This window comes from Saimiri boliviensis, chromosome 1 (genome assembly GCF_048565385.1).
Source record: "Saimiri boliviensis isolate mSaiBol1 chromosome 1, mSaiBol1.pri, whole genome shotgun sequence".
In the NCBI taxonomy this organism is placed as follows: Eukaryota; Metazoa; Chordata; class Mammalia; order Primates; family Cebidae; genus Saimiri; species Saimiri boliviensis.
In genome coordinates this window covers 230,929,983-230,951,049 of record NC_133449.1, presented here as the reverse complement: position 1 = coordinate 230,951,049, position 21,067 = coordinate 230,929,983, and the positions used below count along the sequence as shown (strand labels likewise).

The 21,067-nt window shown below is 38.8% G+C and overlaps 1 protein-coding gene across 7 annotated transcripts in view; it reads right to left on the bottom strand.

Moving 5' to 3' along the window:
• The window catches only part of AP3B1 (adaptor related protein complex 3 subunit beta 1), a 279,241-nt gene extending 263,933 nt beyond the window's left edge, over positions 1-15,308 (bottom strand). For 5 of the 7 annotated variants that reach the window (XM_074384437.1, XM_003920819.2, XM_010340959.2 and 2 more), the window contains exon 1: positions 15,029-15,307. In XM_074384437.1, coding sequence (XP_074240538.1) covers positions 15,029-15,156 — 128 coding nt within the window. In that variant the 5' untranslated portion in view covers positions 15,157-15,307. Of the gene's footprint in view, positions 1-15,028 lie in introns of all 7 variants that reach the window. The other 2 variants (XM_074384448.1, XM_039468512.2) reach the window with 2 other exon arrangements.
• Between the last annotated feature and the right edge of the window lie 5,759 nt (positions 15,309-21,067).

Here is a 21,067-nt window from a genome sequence, read left to right as displayed (position 1 = left end):
CAGGGAGACTTCATCTCTATAAAATATATACATATATAAGCTGGGCATGGTGGTGCACACCTGCAAGCTCAGCTGCTCAGGAGGCTGAAGTGGGAGAATCTGCCCAGGAGGCTGAGGCTGCAGTGAGCCAAGATCATGCCCACTCCAGTCTGGGCGATAGGGTGAGACTCTGTCTCAAAAAAATATATTTATATATATAATTTAAGAACTATAAAGTAATACCTTATAAAAAGTATAAAATCCATAACCAATAGTGTCACCTCCCTTCCTCCTTAATCTATAATCACAAAAAGAATTTTTCTTTTAAACTCAAAATTTTTATGAAAAGAAAACTGATCACTCAAACCGTAAACACTGATCCTAATTATTCTCGATGGTAGTCTAAAACGTCTGTGATACAATTCTGTATAAGTCAAAATAAATTTTGTTTTCGCTGACATTACTTTGACTATATTTGGTTAACATTATCTCGTGTAGATTCATCAGCTCAAAATTAATTAGTATTACAGAATAGTGTATTCCATCCAAACAATTCATCTTTGTTGGCTCACATGGCTCACTGCTATTGGCATGCCACAGTAATAATAGGCATGGTGCCACAGTAACAGATGGACATACACACAAACATGCCAAAGAATCCATTTGTGCATCAAGTTTGAGTATTAGTATTAGATTTTCCTCCAAGAAATTCAAAAACCATCGTAGAGGAAATATAAGTTTTCTACAACTGTGTTAATAAGATATGCCAACTCAAAGCTAGATTAATTTTTAAATTCTTTAAAAAACAAAACAAAACAAAAAAAACCTTTCCAAGGCCACAGAAGGCAAGTTTTCCATCTGATGAGTTTGGATCAGCATTCTGTATAGGGAATTGAGGAAACTAATACATAATCTCTACCTTATATAAGCTTTGTCCCTGAAGCACTTGAAAATCTCAGTAAAAAAATTAATTTTTAAAAAGTGACAGGGCAGTATTGCAGATGGAACAGTTCTAGAGCTCTGTAGCACAACAATGTGAATATACTTAACACTACTGAATTGTACACTCAAAAATGGTTAAGACAGTAAATTTAATGTTATATGTTTTTTACCACAGTTTTCTAAGTCACATGGTCCCACCAAGTTTCCTGATGAATGCTACGTAGAACTAGAAACAGAAAAAAAGTCGTACAAATTTATACTTGACAGGAAGAGCAAATCACAGAAGTTTCATGTCATTATTTAAAGTATGCTATCACTGAAAAACAATTCTCAGCCGAGCGCAGTGGCTTGTGCCTGTAATCCAGCGCTTTGGGATTTTTCACAAGGCAGGTGAATCACCTGAGGTCAGGAATTCAAGACCAGCCTGACAAACATAGCAAAACCCTACCTCTACTAAAAATACAAAATTAGCTGGGCATAGTGGTGCATACCTATAATCCCAGCTACTGAGTAGGCTGAGGCAGGAGAATCACTTGAACACAGGAGGAGGTTGCAGTGAGCCAGGATTACAACACTGCACTCCAGCCTGGGCATAAAGAGCAAAACTCCACCTCAAAAAAAAAAAAAAAAAAAATCTAATCTGTAGTTAATTATCCCATTATAACTTATTTTTATTTTTAAAAGACTGGGCCGGGTGTGGTAGCTCACACCTGTAATCCCAGCACTTTGGGAGGCCGAAACAGGTGAATCATGAGGTCAGGAGTTTGAGACCAGCCTGTCCAACATAGTGATAACCACTTCTCTACTAAAAATACAAAAAAAATACTCAAATGCATGCAACAAATTTATACATACTTGCTAGCTGTAGATCATAAATTTTGCTCTAAGTTTTCTAGCTGCTACAGCCTAAAAGAAGAGGAGAGAGGAGAAAATAGGAATTTATTTAATGGGTATACAGCTTCAGTGGTGCAGTATAAAAAGAGTTCTGGATAGGGATGGTGGTAACAATTGCGTAACAATATGAATACATTTAATGCCACTGAACTGTACACTTAAAAATGGTTACATTGCTTGATATCTTATCAAATAGGGGAAAAAAACGTTTAGAATGATAATTATTCAGGTGTATTTTACCATGATTAAAAATAAAATAGGCTGGGTGTTGTGGCTCCCACCTGTAATTTTGGGAATTCGAGGCAGGCAGATCACAAGGTCAGGAGTACGAGACCAGCCTGACCAACATGGTGAAACCCCATCTCTACTTAAATACAAAAATTAGCCAGGTGTGGTGGTGTGCGCCTGTAATCCCAGCTACTCTGGAGGCTGAGGCAGGAGAATCGCTTGAACCCGCGAGGCAGAGGTTGCTGTGAGCTGAGATCACACCGCTGCACTCCAGTCTGAGCAACAGAGTGAGACTCAGTCTCAAAAAAAATTAAATAATAAAATCAAGAAACTAAAAGAAAAAAATGCTCCTTAGACTCCATGTCTCCCTGTAAAAACCACCCTTTCTCCTCCACCTAAAAGCCAAAGTTTTTTGGAGAAGTGATCTTCTTTTATTCACTTCTCGCCCATCCACCAACACTGCAATCTGATTTCCACACTCAATATCCCTTGACACTGCTGTCACCACCACCAAGGCCAACAACAACTGCCTTACCACCTTCTTTTATTTTATTCCGTACCAGCAGCTGGCACTGCTTATCACTCAGGCCCTCCTCTTTTTAATCCTGTTAAAGCAAAACATATATAAGCCCGTCTTCTTTCAGGAAAAACTAGAAATGAGCTGCTTCTTCAAGAACAGACAGCTTCAAAGCTACAGGACACAAAATAAAACTGAAAATTGAAAAAAAAGAAGTTTAAAACAAATACACTTTTTACTCCTTTGTCTATAGTCATTTTTCCTAAATCCTTGATAATCACACAGAAGAATCACTTAGTGCTTATTAATTTCATTTATTTTTGTGTGGTACACATTAAAGATACTTTGTATTAGGCCAGTGCAAAATTGCAGATTTTGCCATTAAAAGTAAATATATTTAGTTGTTTCAAATGCCTGTGAAATACAACTCAGAAAAACTGTGAAGTTTTTCTGAATTATATTTGAAAACTAAAAACATAAAGCAATGGTTAATGTGCAAATTAACCATAATTCTAATATTATAATAGCTTTTAAAAATACACTGTATTTAAAACAAAACAAGCCAGGCATAGTAGGTCATGCCTGTACTCCTAGCACTGTGGGAGGCAGAGGTAGGAGGATGGCTTGAGAGCAGGAATTCAAGACCAGGGTGGTCAACATAGTGAGACTCTGTCTCTACCAAAAAAAAAAAAAAAATTAGCTAGGCATGGTGATATGTGTCTGCAGTCCCAGCTACTCAGGAGGCTGAGGCAGAAGCATCACTTGAGCCCCGGAGTAAGCTACGATAAGGCCACTACATTGCAGCCTGGGGCACAGAAAGAGACCGTGTCTCTTAAAACCAAAAAACAAAAATGAAAACAAAACTTTAAATGACTTTAATGGTGTTACAATGGTAATGATAATTACTATATTTATTATGTACCAGGTACTATTTAATATACATTAAATCTTTTAATTCTGACAACTAGTCAATGAGTGTAGGTACAGTACCATCCTAATCCCCATTTTACAGATACGAAAACCAAGGGCAGAGAGTCCTAAAATAATCTGTCCAAGTACCACTGATTAACTCTGTGCTACATTTTTCACACCCAGGCGTAGTAGTTCCGGAATGGGTGTGTGTAACCACCATATCACACTGTCTCAACAAACCACACAGCCAAGGTGATCTTTATAAAAAGTAAATCTCTTTATGTTGCACCTACACTTTAGTACTCCTTACTGTGCAAACTTTCATGATAAAATCCAAGTTTCTGAGCATGGTAAGTAAAATACTTCATAATATAGATTCTGATTACCTCCTAACCATCTTTCACCAGTCAGTCCCTCATTTCCTCCCAACTATTTCCTCTCACCATACTGAATTGTTTCCTGTTCCCTAAGTAAGCCATAAATCCTTGCCTCTAAACCAGCCGTATCCAACAAAATGTTCTCTGATAACAGAAATAATCACTTATCTGCATTATCCAATATAGTAACTGCTAGCTACATCAAGTACATGAAATGTAGCTAGTGTGACTGAGAAACTACATTTTTAAACATAACTAAAGTTAATTTAAATAGCTACATTTGGCTAGTGGCTACTGTATTGAACATCACAGCACTAAACTTAGGTATATGCTATTCTCTCTGCTTCGTATACACAGGTATGTGTGGAAAGTCCTCATCAGTACAACCATCGAACATCATTAGTATTCATTCTTTTGCGAGGTTATTATTCTTATGGAGTTAATAATTAATAAAGTCCATTCTATATAAGATACTATTTAAATCCTTTAGTGGAGCTAGCTACATAACCTCATTTGTATACCTTAGTTGTTTACTTTCCTAATAACTAATAAATAATAGTTTACAATTTATCCTAAAAGGACTATCATTTTAAGAAATGAATAGGCTCCATGCATTGGTAAATCAAACAAGCAAATTTTAATGTCATATTATGAAAACACATAGCTTTGCTTTAAAAACACATGATATACATACACGTACATATAAATATATATGCAAAAGAAAAAAAACTAAAAGAGGCCGGGCGCAGTGGCTCAAGCTTGTAATCCCAGCACTTTGGGAGGCCGAGGCGGGTGGATCACGAGGTCGAGAGATTGAGACCATCCTGGTCAACATGGTGAAACCCCGTCTCTACTAAAAATACAAAAAATTAGCTGGGCATGGTGGCGCATGCCTGTAATCCCAGCTACTCAGGAGGCTGAGGCAGGAGAATTGCCTGAACCCGGAAGGCGAAGGATGCGGTGAGCTGAGATCGCGCCATTGCACTCCAGCCTGGGTAACAAGAGCCAAACACCGTCTCAAAAAAAAAAAAAAAAAAAAAAAAAAGCTAAAAGATACATAGTATATTAATGAATTTCCTCTGGATATTGAAATTAGGGTTGTTGGCCGGGCACAGTGGCTCATGCCTATAATCCCAGCACTTTGGGAGGCCGAGGCAGGTGGATCGCGAGGTCAAGAGATCGAGACCATCCTGGTCAACATGGTGAAACCCCGTCTCTACTAAAAATACAAAAAAAAGTCAGTTGGGCATGGTGGCACGTGCCTGTAGTCCCAGCTACTCAGGAGGCTGAGGCAGGAGAATTGCTTGAACCCAGGAGGCGGAGGTTGCAGTGAGCCGAGATCACACCATTGTACTCTAGCCTGGGTAACAAGAGCGAAACTCCATTTCAAAAAAAAAAAAAAAAAAAAAAAAAAAAAGAAAGAAAAGAAATTAGGGTTGTTATTTTTCAGCTAGCCTGTATCTGCTACATTTCCTAGAAGGAAAAGGGGATACCGGCAATTTTCCTTCTCTCTATTGCATCATCCATTTTTCCTCCTCTATGTCAGCTGGTTCCATCAGCAAACAAGATAATACAGTTTCTCTTGTCTTGAGGAAAAATTCCTTGGTGTAACATTCCTCTCCAAGTGCTACTCCATTTCTCTGCTCCTCTATACTTAAAAACATACTAACTACAATTCTTCTTTTCCCTTCTCTCTTGAGCCCACTCATGAGGCTTTCAGCCCACCCCCCCACCAGTGCACCTAAACTGCTTGTCAAGGTTACCAAAGTCCCCCTAACCAACAAATCCAAAACTCACTTCTCAGTAATTATCTTACTTGACCCATTTGCATTATCTGACACAATTGCTCCAGGAATGCCCCAGGACTGACTCAATACTCTGACCCTTTTCTACATTCACTTCCTTGGTGTCTTATCCAATCCCATGGTATCGAATACCATCTAGAACATGATGATTCCCAAATTTATACTTCCAATCTGACTCCTCCTCTAAGCTCCAGACTCTGATATCCAACTGCCTGTTTAGTATCTCCACATGGATGCCTAATCACATCTCTAAACTTAACATGCACAAGCTCTTGGTCCCCTTTCCCCTTTAAAAAAAAAAAAAAAAAACTGCTCTTTGCACAATATTCTTCATTTTAGTTGACAGCTGTTGAAAACTTCCAGCTGTTTAAGCAAAAAGCCTTGTATCTGCCCTTGATATCTTTTCTCCCACACACATATCACATCCAAACTATCAGCAAATCTCATGGGCTCTACCTTTCAAATACATCCATAACTTACCCACTTCTCTCCACTACCTAATAAATCTGATCACCTTCTCTTGCCTAAATTACTGTAAGAGTCTCCTTGCTGGTCCCCCTGCCTCAAAGCTGCAGTCTACTCCTAGTTCAAGAGGCAAACGTCCCTTTAAAGAGTAAACAATCATCTCATCCTTCTGCTCAAAAGTCTCCAAATGGCTCCCCTCCTCACTCAGAGTAAAATCAAAGACCTTACAATGATTTTACAAGGCCCTTACACAATCATGTCTCCACCTTCCACTCTGCTCCTTATCTCTCTGCCCTCATATTTTTACTGACTTCTCCCTCATCCTTCTTGACCACATTCTCAACCTAGGCTTTAAAAAACTTGCAGAAAACCCATTCCAAGAATAAAGTTGGGTGATGCCTAGGTCTGCCAACCTATGAATATATCCCTGCCAAAATTCAGGTGTTAAAACTTAATGGTCAATGTGATGGAATTAAGAGATAAGACCTTTAAGATTTAGTTATGAGGGCTCCTCCCATCATGAAGGAGATTAAGGACCTTATAAAAGAGGCTTCACAGTCTTCCGTTCTCTTGCCCTTCCACCTTCTGCCCAGGGAGGACACAGCATTAATTCCCTCCAGAGGATGCAGCAACAAAGGGCCATCTTAGGAGCAAAAAGCAGCCTTTACCAGGAAACTAAACTTGCCTGTACTTCAATCTTGGACTTCATGGCCTCCAAAACTATAAGCAATAAAATTCTATTCTTTATCAATTACCCAGTCTCAGGTTTTTTGTTATAGCAGCACAAAAACAAAAAAAAAAAAATTGAGACAAGGCCCTATTCATTCTTCTCTCATTTGTCCAGCTACCATGCCAACTCACTCAGCTAAATTAAAGACACTGGACTTCTAATTAGGTTGGTTCCTATCAGCAATATAAATAATCAGTCCATCAATAAACAGATATTCACTATAAGTTGTTCACTTTTGTAGATTTATTGTCTTTCCAGCTGATATGCTAAATAAGCCTTCTCTAAATACACAAACCAATGTTATTCATAATAATATGAAATAGAGGAAAATCATTTCCTTCTTGATTATTCTACTTTAAGCTCTTCATTTTAAATTTTGAATTTGGACTGCAGGCAATTTGTTTTTGTCAGTAGTTCATTTATATACACAATTGCAATACTGTCAAATTATTTCACTATAATACATTTGTCATTTTATGAGCATTTATAACTTTTCATGCAGCAAAAAAGAACATTTCAACCAACCATCTGTCTGCCTTTTTCGTGTGCTTTAATCATTCAGCTCTGGCAATGTTGCTCCAAATACTAAATATTTTTTTAAATAACATAAATTCTCACATCTTATGACTTAATGGTAAGGCTTAAAATTTAATTTTCAGATTTTTCTCCTCAAATTTTACCAGATTAGTGATTTTTAAAATAGCATCTCCTATTGTCAAGGAAAGAATATTTTCTTGAATATTTATTAAGACAAAATGTAAAAGTCAAAACCGACTCTGCTTGAAGAAGATATGCAAGCAAAGCAAAATAAGATAAAAGGCTTTATAATCTGTTGGAAAGCAGGACTCTGTTTACAGGCAGTATTTCATCAAATTTCTATTCAATGTAGTAAAATCTTATTTAATTTGAAATATAGTTCAAGAATTAAATGATATTATAAATGGAACCCTACTGCACCACTGAAATGACAATCCTTAATTTGAATAGTCGGCCCTTTGTAAAACTAACAGTCTTACTTTTATGAAGACAAACACAACTAGTTCAGCTTCTAGGAATGCACTGCAGATACTAGTATACGGTTTCTTCTTCTGTTTTTAGTCAACTTGGAACAAATGCTGAAATTTACTTTAATGAAAAAAATCAATAAAATACTATATTTTCCTAATACTTAATGTACCTGTTGCAAAAAAAAAATTTTTTTTCAGTGGAATCTAGTTACATATACAGCAAGCAAATATGTTAACAGCTCTAGCAACAGATCTAATGACCATAAATTTCAATTAGCTAAACATAATTAACATGACAGATCAGTTATCAAAACTGGAATTATTAGAACTCAGGAGATTTAAATCTTCAGAACTTAGATGATCAGATGTATAACAGTATACTAACAAAATCATAACTGAAATGTATTTTCATAACAGCAACCCTGGACTCCTGAGCACAAGAGAAAGGAATGCACAATGAGGAAGGAGCCCAAGCCTCTTCATACCATGCTTATAACTCAGGGCACCAACATTTTCAACATCTCAAACTGAAATGTGTTTGACATTTCAAAATTCTAGCATTTCCATTGTCTTCAGTAAATCACTGTTTACACAAACAAAGGCTTATAACAAGTAATTTTCAATCTGTATGTCACACTGAAAAGTTGAATTATACAATTTAACATTAATTGTATACCTGAATTACTGACAGTTAGTTCACATTAGCCTTATCCCTCCAAATAAAGTCTAAATTTCTTAAAAACAAGAAAAAGATCTTCTACTTGTTATGTATTTTTATGGTGCAAACACAGAGGAATGAACCGTACATATGGAATAATTCAAAATTTTGGAGGTAAAGTTGCCTTTGAAGACTGGGATAAAAACTAAAAATCCTGATTGTAAAGTTCATTCCACACCTATGTGACAATTACAAGCCAATTAATTCTAACCACAGCAAAGACCAAAGCAATCCCAAGGAAAAAATGGCTGTTTTGAACATACACACAATAAGCTTCAGGGTGATGCTGTAATACAATACAATGGAGATACCAGATGAGGGTTTCCTTCTGCATTAAGGTCTGCTGAATCAGTCATGCTTCATTTTTTAACAATACTGGCTAATGAGAGAGTAAACGTTAATGGAATCTAAATCACTGAATTGAGTATAAGGATCTGAAAATATTTTATTAAGCAAAATTATGAGCCAAACATTTTGCTAGGCACCCTCATACAAATCATACTCTTTAAATTAGCAGAATGTGTGAAAGATTTATCTATATAAATATTTAAGAAATATTCACTGAGCAACTACATAAACTGAAAATACAGAATAAGATAAAGATTTAAATGAGAAATAGTAGGATAAGCAAAAAGAAAGTTGAGGAAGCTCTAAACTAGACCATGGAAAAATGTTAAATAAAAGCACCCCAAAATATGGTATAGACACTAGTATTAATAAAGAACAGACTTAAACACAAATAAGTTTAGAACCCCATAGTGAGAAACAATGACTCTTTGAGGTAGGTCAAATATAATGTGTCACTATTAATAAAATTTTATTTTTATATAAAGTATATTCAATAACATTCCTCTAAGTAAATGAATCTCACTCAGCTGCATTTCTACATGCCTTCTTGAAAGATACAACACATAGTGGAGATAAAGTCAGAGTTGCTATAATTGCATACAAACCACAGACACATGTAATCTTCCTACTGGACTCTCCTGAGAATTACTGACAGTAAAGGTTAAGAAAGAATGTGATGGGATTTTCATGTTTGATATCGTAAAGTTGACAATGAGTAAAATTTAAGTTAAAAAATAAGTCAGGCTTTATTGATGCAATATCAAATACACTGGGTTGTATTACTGACTACAGGAAAGCATGCAGCCCTCTGCTTGCACCTCAATTAGCTCTTTGAATCTAAACAAATGAAAACAGGGAGTTAAACAAATGATTTCAACAGGGAGTAAAAATGCCACCTTTCAACGTGTTCAGGAGGTACTGCATTGCTAAATTACTGGCTGCTAAAGGCACCTTTCGATTGTTAAACCCAAGAGCCTCTTTTCAGCCTTCATTTTATCTGCCCTCATTCTATAACTCCTGACATAGCTGGCCATTTCCTTCTTTTAATTTTCCTGTTAGCATCTTTAAAAAAACAAAACAAAAAACCTTCCTGTGGTTTCCCACCCCTCTGAGCTCTGTCTCTTTTTCTAGTTCTTCCATTCATACTTTATATCCTGGTGTCCGCTGGGTTTTGTCTATACTGCCTTCTCATCTAACAAGAAAAATTTTCACTGGGTGATTTCATCCTTTCTCACACTTTACCTACTATTTGAAATCGTGATGTCTAAATATCCATCTCATTTGAACCTGCATTTTCTTTTGCAACTCTTGCGGTTTCTACATACTCTGCCTAAAGAACCCATCTTTCCTCCACCTGGCAAAAACCTCCGGCTTTAAGATCTAAAATGTCACTACCTCAATGAAGTCTTCACCAACTTTCCCAAACAGTGTTAGTTAATATCCTAGTTTAGCAATCACTTTGAAGTATACCATCTTATGAGATCCTCATGAAAGAGGCAAGTATTATTACACACTGCATAGAAATAAGAAAACTGAGGTTTGAATACACCAGCAACTTGAAAAAAGCAGCACCACTGCAAGTGGAAAACACTACCTTAAATCCAGGTCTTCTGACTCTGGGTCCAATGATTTTTGGGTTCCCCCCCAACCCCCGTTTTTATTTATAGAGACAAGGTCTCATTACATTGCCCAGGCTGGTCTGGAACTCCTGGGTTTTCAAGCAGTCTTCCTGCCTGGGCCTTTGAAAATGCTAAGATTACAGGTGTGGGCCACTATTCCAGCTTCAGTGTTCTTTCTACTACATCATGATGCTCTCAAAAGAAGAGAGATTTACAAGTTTAGTAGCTTTACTATTGTAATTAAGAAAAATTAATTAGTCTTGTCTGTTTCTGGAAATTCCTAAATTTTTAATTCAGTAATAGAATTATTAAAATTATTTTTAATTATACACACACAAACCCAAATTGGTTAAGTTTTTTTTTTAATAAAAAAGAAAAATAACTTAGAAAAAAACAGAAACAATAAAAGCTGAGAACATTCTAAAAAGAAAAAAGGAGCCAGGCACAACGGTAAAGCCTATAATCCCAGCACTTTGGGAGGATGAGGCATTCAGATTGCTTGAGCCCAGGAGTTCAAGACTAGCCTGGGCAACATGGCAAGACCCCATCTCTACAAGAAATATAAAAATAAGCTGGGTGTGGTGGCATGCACCTGTAGTCCCAGCTACTCAGAAGGTTATGGTGGGAAAGATCACTTGAGTCAAGGAGGCTGAGGGTCCAGTGAGCCATGATCACTGCACTCCAGCCAAGGCAAGAGAGTAAAACATATCTCAAAAAATAAAACCTAAGAATACAAAAATAAGTTCTTTACATTTTAAATAAAGAAATTAAAAATCTTGAAGCCAATAATCTAATACACAGGCCTTTTTAGCCAACAAATTAGGTATAGGATCCACTTTCATAAAGCCATCTAATTCTGGTTCTGTTTGAAGAGGGGGGCGAGAGGATAAATAATATTGATAAATAAGATTAAATTCGGAAAACAAAAATCACCAATAATACTATGACTAGGAAGTACTTCGACATCATTGAGATGGTTAGTGAAGGATCAGAGAACACAACTCTAGGTCAAAAAGCCAAGGAGCAGGACAGTAGAGGGACTTAGAGAGATGAAACATTACCATTTTGCAGCCATGATGGAAAAGACAGGTTCAGGAGATTGATCAACGGTTGTTAAATGCACAAGTGGTCAATTTAATAAAGAGCAAGACATCTGCATGGTCTCAGTGTCTCCCCACACATAATTTGAAAAAAAAAAAATAGCAATAATACAATAGAGAAACTGGACAACCCTGTGACTAGGAAAATTAACATCATGAAGATGGACACCCTATGCCTCCAAATGTAATAGTTTGAAAAGGAGGCATCACCTACGGTAGTATTCCGGCTAAGGATATTCCAGCCTGAATCTAAATAGAGGAAACATCAGCAAGCCCAAATTGATTCACATAGAATAAAATAATTGGCTTGCAATCCTTAGATATGTCAAGGTCATGAAAGACAAAAAAGGCTAAGGAACTATTCTAGACTAAAGAAGATTAAAGAGACATGGCAACTAAATTAAATATATTATCTTGGACTAGATCCTGTACTTGAGGGAAAAAATGCTAGGGAAAAAAAAAACTTTATTAGAACAAACGATTACATACGATTGTATGGGCATTAAATTTCCTGAATACATCAACACTGTAGTTGAATAACAGAATATCATTGTTCTTAAAAATTACACATTAAGGGTTTAAAGTGTAAAAGAACATGATGTGTACAACCGAGTCTCCAATAGTTCAGAAGAAGTAATAACATGAATATGTGTACGTGCCTGTATATGCACGGAGTGAGCGAGCGACAGAGTGCTACAAAGCAAGCAATGCAGCAATTTTTTTAATGATAAACCTGCAAGGGGGTAGCTCTCTGTACTACTGTTGCAACTTTTTTCTAAACTTGACCAGAGTAAACCATTAAAAATAAGAGCTGAGGAACAGGGTAAGCTTTAAGTTTTTCACATAAATTTTGTCATTCGATTTTCTTTAAAGGCAAGTAATATTAGAGTTTTATAAATGAGAAAATGTGGACTCAAGAGAGATTTAATGACCACTTCCAGAACAGAGGTCTCCTTGCTTCTGTACAATTCCATTAGATTGCAGTTCCAGAGCCAAATGTTTCTAATCCCTGGAAGCTTCTCTGGTGGTACTACTTAAAGCTACTGTTTAAAGTTTCAAACTTTTTGTGAGTTGCATGCACTCACTAATAAAAATACCATAAATTTCATCAAGTAGTAAGTAGCATATCTAAACACTTGAGAGAATGGGCTCTAGTATTGGAGCACCTGGGTTCAAATTCAGGCAGTGTAATGTTCTAGCTTTCACAAGTTAACGACCATGCTCCAACTTCCTCATGTGTGAAGTGGGAGCAGAGAAGTACCTGGTAATAACCTGCAGGGCTGTTAGGAAAACTGAATCAGACAATAAATGTAAATCGGTGTGCACAAATGCACAAACAATAAATATCTTTTGAGGAACACATTCAACCATGGTAATTTGCATATATTACATATCATTACATATCACCCCTAATCAATTAGCTAATTTTATATTAAACCCAACCTGTTAGGTCACCTCAAGACCACTGGTCACAGAGTCAAGGCCATACATTGTTTGGTTTTTGGTTTTTTTCCCCCCAAATGAGGTCCAAATCTGACAAAAAAAATTTTTTTTTTTTTTTTTTTTTTTTGAGATGGAGTCTCTGCCGCCCAGTTTAGAATGCTGAGGCACCATCTCAGCTCACTGCAGCTTCCACCTCCCAGGTTCAAGGATTCTCCTGACTCAGCCTCCTGAGTAGCTGGAACTACATGAGTGCACCACCACACTCAGCTAATTTTTGTATTGTTAGTAGAGACCGGGTTTTACCATGTTGGCCATGCTGGTCTCGAACTCCTGGCTTCAAGTGATCCTCCCGCCTCACCTCCCAAAGTGCTGGGATTTACAAATCAGAAAAGTAAGCCGGGCGCGGTGGCTCAAGCCTGTAATCCCAGCACTTTGGGAGGCCGAGGCGGGTGGATCACAAGGTCAAGAGATCGAGACCAACCTGGTCAACATGGTGAAACCCCGTCTCTACTAAAAATACAAAAAATTAGCTGGGCATTGTGGCGCGTGCCTATAATCCCAGCTACTCAGGAGGCTGAGGCAGGAGAATTGCCTGAACCCAGGAGGCGGAGGCTGCGGTGAGCCGAGATCGCGCCATTGCACTCCAGCCTGGGTAACAAGAGCGAAACTCCGTCTCAAAAAAAAAAAAAAAAAAAAAAACAAATCAGAAAAGTAAATTGACTTGCAAAATAAATTAATGCCGATTTACAGGTTAATTCAGTCTAAACATTTTGCTAATACAACTGTAGAGGCCACAAGCTCCGTGCTAGAATAATGGATTACCTATCCAGTGCACATAATGAAAAACAAAATCAGTTACCTTACTTTTAAACTTTTCTAACCTAGAAGACAGAAAAACTCAAAAGAATGTATCTTACATGCTATATATATTATTTCTTTCATCAATACAATCAAAATGGAATCCTAATTTCAACTAGTAGCACTTTCTAGACCACGCAAGAGTTAGTAACGTTTAATTTAAATTTTAATTATACCCTCTAATATACCTGCAAAGCTACCAGCACAGTTATTTTACCTTAATTTAGCAACACACTATTATGTGGCCATATTGCTTAGTAATGAAAGATTTAAAATAAGAGAAATGTAAAAATGATTACAATAAAATATAAACAAAGTTACCAGGATTCTGGTAAATGTAACCACTACCACCACCAAAACCACTATCCCACCCCGAACCCCAACAAAAATCAACTTGGGATTTCCTTCCATTTCTCAGTGGTACTTTTTACAAAACTAAGTGTACCTTGTTTAACATTCATATTTAAAATTCACATTAATAATCTGTAAAAGTTTAGGATTTGTCCAGAGTAACACTCCTTCTAAATATTTTCTATTCATATGCTTATTTTGGATTGGTGTTTTTGTCTGTAGTGCAACGGATACTGCCCAAGAACATTAATACTGGTATAAACCAGTTTATCCATTCCAACAGCCCAAATCCACCTCTCTGCTCCCACACTCTGGGGTCTCAAAATAACTTCCCAGAAGCAACACTCGCATTCACTTTGACCAAAATACTCGTTTCACCCTAATCAGGGAATTTATCAATGAAACTAGAAAACTATGCTCAAAATTTAAACTCCTGAGCCAGCCAAGTCCAATTCAATCAGCGTCTTCAGGGGTGGGGGGGTCTAAGCTCACCAGGTGGTTTTCTTTTCACTAAGAAAACTACTAGAGGCCCCTACACACACTCGCCCCAAACTCCTGCAACTCCCACCACCGCCAACCAACCCCATCCACCCACCCGCGGGACAAGTTACCGCCCCGCTCCGCTCAGGTCTCTGGGTGACCCCGCTCCTCTCCAGCGAGCCCCACCCCGGCGCCCACTCCTCCAAGTCCCCAGCTCCTCCCTCCCATCCCCACACCCCAAACCTTTCTCCTTACTTCTTCAAATCGCTGCTAAAAAGGCCGAAGGCGCCCGAGGGGGAAATGGTTGAGGTCGCCTCCTGACCCAGCTCCGCCGCCTCCCCTCCTCCGGACTGCTCATTGTAAGAGAAACTGTTGCTGGACATTGCCGCGGTGCTGGCGGGTGCGGGGTTGGTCCTGCCGGGGGTCGTCTCCAAACGGTTCCAGTCCAGAGGGCAAGGAACAAAACTAGTTCCCCTACTGAGAGACGCGCGCAGGCGCTTCCGGACTCGTCACGGCTCCCCGAGCCGACCTGGTGGTGCACCCCCTACGCATGCGCAGTATGCGTGCCGTCAGGCTCCGTCCCGGGCCGTCCACGCCTGCGCGAACTTCCCTGCTCCGGGTTTTAGAGGTAGCTGAGCTGCCGGGAGCCTGGCCGCGCGAAGGGAGGTTCTGTGGCGAACCGCCGGGCTCCTGGCCCGTAAGTGGTGTCGCAGGACAAGAATACCCATTGCATTCATTTTGATCCCTTAAGGAGTTTCCAGAGCCCGGACAGCTCTTTGCTAGACTTCTGTAAAGCAATAGTTTTCAGTTTTCTCCGGAAACGCCATTTACCACGCCAGATCAACTTTTCCTAAACCCTTCTCTTGTTTTCTTGCTTGTTTCGGCTACTTTCCTCCGTCCGGCGTTGCCTTACTATCACATCCGCCGCAGGCAACTTTTCTCCTGGACTTTAAGGAGGACTCTCCCAGCGACAGTTTAAGGATCCGCGGAGAAACGACCATTCCATCTTTGCAACGAAAATCTGGGAGGCAGACTGGGCGCGGTGGCTCACAACAGTAATTCCAGCACTTTGGGAGGCCGAGGTGGGTGGATCACTTGAGGCCAGGAGCTCGAGAGCAGCCTGGGCAACATAGCGAGCCTCTGTCTCTGCAAAAAATACGAAAATTAGCCGGCGTGGTGGCGCGTGCCTGTGGTCCCAGCTACTGAGGCTGAGGTGGGAGGATCACTCGAATCCAGGAGGCGGAGGTAGCGATGAGTTGAGATCGCGCCACTGCACTCCAGCCAGGGCGACAGCGCGAGACCCTGTCTCAAAAAAAAAAAAAAAAAAAAAAGGAAGAAAAAGAAAAGAAAACATTTTGGGGCCTCCAGTTCCCGTATGGGAATTCCACAGACGCTGAAGAGGTGCGTCCTACCAGCATCTAGCTACCAAAAATGAAAAAAGAAAAAATCTTGAGGCCACCAGTTCCCGTTTGGAGCTGAAGTGGTTTGTCCTACTGCCGTCTAGCTACCAAAAATAAAATGGACCAACTCGCGCGCCAGGCGCAGCTGTCTTCTACCACTTCTTCTAGTGTCCTGTCCCCGTAAGTGTCACTCACTAAGAGGCACTAGCAAGCCCAGGCGGCCCCGGAGTAGCTCTCTCCGGGTGCTGGCACCCGGAAAAACCCCTTTCCAGGAGTGCCTACCACCAGCCCGCCTTCTCCTGTGAGTTTCAGCGCCGTCCCTCGCTTCTCCCCAGTGCCTCCCGTCCAGGCAGGCGTTAACACCCAAAGTCCTGGAAGCCAGGTACTCAAACTGTCAAGTGATTCTGCCAGGTAGAACGCTAACCTAAAGGCCGGCTGCCTCTGGGAAGGCGGTGGGCGTTTTCAAGAATCAGAGTGTGCTCTCCAAGTGTAAAAGGACACACTGTCACTGTGGAAGCACGCACGAGCGTGGCTCTGGGTGGGAGAGGAAGGAACGTCCTCCAAACTTGGTCTGGTCAAATCTTGGCAGGTTTTTAACTCAGCGATTAGAATACCTCCGGAGATGCAACGATGAGCACCTAAAATGTGTTGTTTGTCTATATTAATGTTATTAATTAAAAGAATTTCACCTATAACAGACTATTGATGATCATAACTATATATTATGTAATGCTTCATATATATCAGGCACATATATAAAAACTAAGTATATATATATTAATAATAAAAGGAGCTAGGCTTTGGTGACTTTATTTATAAAATGAAGACATTGATATACACATATCCTGGAAAATCTCTGACACATACCTGATTATGGAATTTCTTGGTTTTAGAGTATGTGTACTTTTACCAGATATCCTAAATTTTTTTCCAGCATACTTTTAGCAATGTGTAATCTTCTTCCTTCACATTCTCACAAACGATTAGCTTTCTAAAAGTGTTTTATTGTCATCAGTATGAAACGAATGATTATATTGTAATTAATTTTCATTTTCATGATCATAATGAACTTGAGAATATTTTATGTGCTTGTGATTATTACTCCATTTGCATTTTATTCTCTGAGAACTGTACATGAACCTATTTATCCACTTTTACTTTGAGTAGTTTTTCCGATGGACTTGAATATCCTCGAGTCTGTCATTTTTAATTAACTGCTTGATTTTATTTTGCAATATTTTTATTTTTTCATGCAGACTCAGGTAGGAGATTGACCTACAATATTGGGGGTTTTGATTGGGGGGTTTGTTTTTGGGGGGTTGATTTGTTTTTACATTGTCCTTGAATGGTGTGAATATTAACAATGTCTATTCCTCAAAAAAGAGTTACAGGTGGCAGGGCGCGGTGGCTCAAGCCTGTAATCCCAGCACTTTGGGAGGCCGAGGCAGGTGGATCACGAGGTCAAGAGATCGAGACCATCCTGGTCAACATGGTGAAACCTCGTCTCTACTAAAAATACAAAAAATTAGCTGGGCATGGTGGCGCGTGCCTGTAATCCCAGCTACTCAGGAGGCTGAGGCAGGAGAATTGCCTGAACCCAGGAGGCGGAGGTTGCGGTGAGCCGAGATCGCGCCATTGCACTCCAGCCTGGGTAACAAAAAGTGAAACTCTGTCTCAAAAAAAAAAAAAAAAAAAAAAAGTTACGGGTAACTTCCTTTTTCTCTGGAATATTACATATAAGATACAAAGCATATATTCCTGGATGAAATAGATAAAACTTTCTTTTTATGACCAAAAAGAAAATGAGAGCATTGACAAGAAGGGACTTGGGTCCCTTACTGCCTTAAAATTGTAAGACTGTATATTCTTAGAGAAAGATAAAAAATAATAACTCCATAGGCTATGGTCTAACGTTTCCATATCTCCAGAATTGAAAAATCTCTTAGATAGCCATGAAGTTTTCTGACAGAGGAAAAAAAGTCCACACACTTCCAACCAGAAGAAACATTAACAGAACTAAAAGATTACTCTTTGACACCGGTTACCAAGCCAAACCAGATTTTTCTGTTTCCTGCCAGCATAAGTAGTGTCTTGTATTATTGCCAAATAAGCTATGTCTTTTTCAAAAACCGTTTCACCCCCAACACTTCACAAAACCTTTACAAATTTTCTGTTTCAGTTTCTGTTCATCTAACCCTCATGATAGCAGGTGTTAAGTGTGGTGTATATATTTTCAGGCTTTTTTTCTCTAAGCACAGAAAAATAAATGTTGAATGTGCATATTTCTCCAAATGCCAATTAAAACTATAATACCATTCTGTATCTTACTGCTTCTCATTGTTTTAAACATCTACATAGTATTACATTCCACAGGTGCACCTGTATTTATTTAATCAATAGCCTGTTGACACACGTGTAGACTGTTTCCAGTTCTGGACCATTACAACAACCCTGTCACTGCAGGTCTTTACACCAACTCTGTCAGTGCATGTCTTTATACCAATGTTCCCATTAGTTAAGCTTCCAAAAGTCCAATAGCTAGAACAGATTATATGCACACTTTTTACAGATATTGCCAAATTTCTAAACTAAAAAGAGATTACTAACTCTTTCACCAATATTCTGTTTCAACACAACCTTACCACCAATGTATATTATAAATCTTTTTAATGCTTGCTAATCTGATTGGTAGTAAAAATCCTTATTATCATTTAAACTTGCATCTCATTTATTCTAAGTAGTGACACAATAAGATTTATTTTCCAAATAGGAAGTTTTCTTTTTTTTTTAGACAGTGTCTCTCTTGTTGCCCAGGCTGGAATGCAATGGCATGATCTCCGCTCACTGCAACCTCTGCCTCCCGGGTTCAAGCGATTCCAGCCTCAAGTGATTCTCTGGCCTCAGCCTCCCAAGTAGCTGGGATTATAGGCATGAGCTACCATGCCTGACTAATTTTGTGTTTTTAGTAGAGATGGAGTTTCATAATGTTATTCAGGCTGGTCTCGAATTCCTGACCTCAAGTGATCCACCCACCTCAGCCTCCCAAAGTGCTGGGATTACAGATGAAAGCCACTGGGCCCAGCCCCAAATAGGAAATTCTCAAGACAAAATGTGATACTAGTCATAATTTTATGGGACAAACACATGTAAACCAGGACTTTGCCAGGGAAATAGGCATATATGGTTACCCTAAATATAACAGAATTAAAGCACACATCAAATGATTATTTGAATTTTTCTTCTATTATCCTCATTTGTCTCTTGCTTATTTTTAAGTGGATCTTTTATCTTATTGATTTGTAGGCATACTTTATAGATAGTGAATGTTAACATTTTCTCGTTATTGTCTAGAATATGTTGTAAAAAATGATTCAAGGCCAGGTGTGGTGGCTGACACCTGTAATCCCAGCACTTTGGGAGGCTGAGGCAGCGGATCACTTAAGGTCAGGAGTTCGAGACCAGCCTCACCAACAGGGTGAAACCCAGTCTCTACTAAAAATGCAAAAATTAGCTGGGCATGGTGGTACATGCCTGTAATCCCAGCTACTGGGAAGGCTGATACAGGAGAATTGCTTGAATCTGGGAGACGGAGGTTGCAGTGAGCTGACATTGCACCATTGTACTCCAGCCTGGGTGAAAAAGCGAGACTCTCTCAAAAAAAAAAAAAAAAAAAAAATTGATTCAAAAAGTTGTAGGAAATATGAATAAACTAAATAACTATAGAAGAGAATTGACAAAGTTGCCAAAAATCTACCACCAAAAAGGCACTAGACTAATATAGTTCTATTGGGCCTATAAGGAGTTTGCTATTTCTGTTATTTTAAACTATTATTAAACTTTAGCAAAGAAAAAGACAAGGCACTTCCAAATTCATTTTGTAGGACTGATTGTATTAAATACAAAAAAAAAATAAATAAACATCTAAATACTAAACAAATGTTAAACAAAAAACATAAAATAACCCGATAGGTTTATTTTATGAAAAAAGAATGTTTGAACATTAAGAAACACATAATGATAAATACTGATCATTTAACAATATTTTATCAGCAATTCTGATTTAAAGAAAAATTTAATAATCTAGAAATAAAAGTAATATTTGTATCATTATTATGTATATGTAAATAACTATTGGTATGGTTGGGCTCTGTGTTGCCACCTAAATCTCATCTCAAATTTTAAACCCCATAATCTCCAAGTGTCGAGTGAGCAATCTGGTAGGAGGTGAATGGATCATGGGAGTGGTTTCCCCCGTGTTGTTCTCATGATAGCAAGTGAATTCTCACAAGAGCTGATGGGCTCTTCCCCCTTCACTCTCTCTCTCCTGACACATCATGAAGAAAGTGCCTGCTTCCCCCTCCAGCCATGATTGTAAGTTTCCTGAGGCCTCCCCAGCGATGCAGAACTGTGAGTCAATTGAACCTCTTTTCTTTGTAAATCACCCAGTCTAGGGTAGTATCTTTGTAGCAGTGTGAAAACAGAATAATACAGCAAATTGGTACCAGCAGAGTGGGGTACTGCTACAAACAGAACCTGAAAAGGTAGAAGCAACTTTGAAACTGGTAACAGGCAGAGGTTGGAACAGTTTGGAGGGCACAGAAGACAGGAAGATATGGGAAAGTTTGGGACTTCATAGAGATTTGTTGAATGGTTTTGACCAAAATGCTGATAGTGATGTGGACAATGAAGTCCATGGTGAGGTGGCCTCAGATGAAGATGAGGAACTGTATTAGTCTGTTCTCATGCTGCTAATAAAGACATACCCAAGACTGGGTAATTTTTAAAGAAAAAATGTTTAATGAACTCTATGGCTGGGGAGGCTTCGCAATCATGGCAGAAGATGAAGGAAGAGCAAAAGGACATCTTACATGGTGGCAGAAAAGAGGGAGCTTCT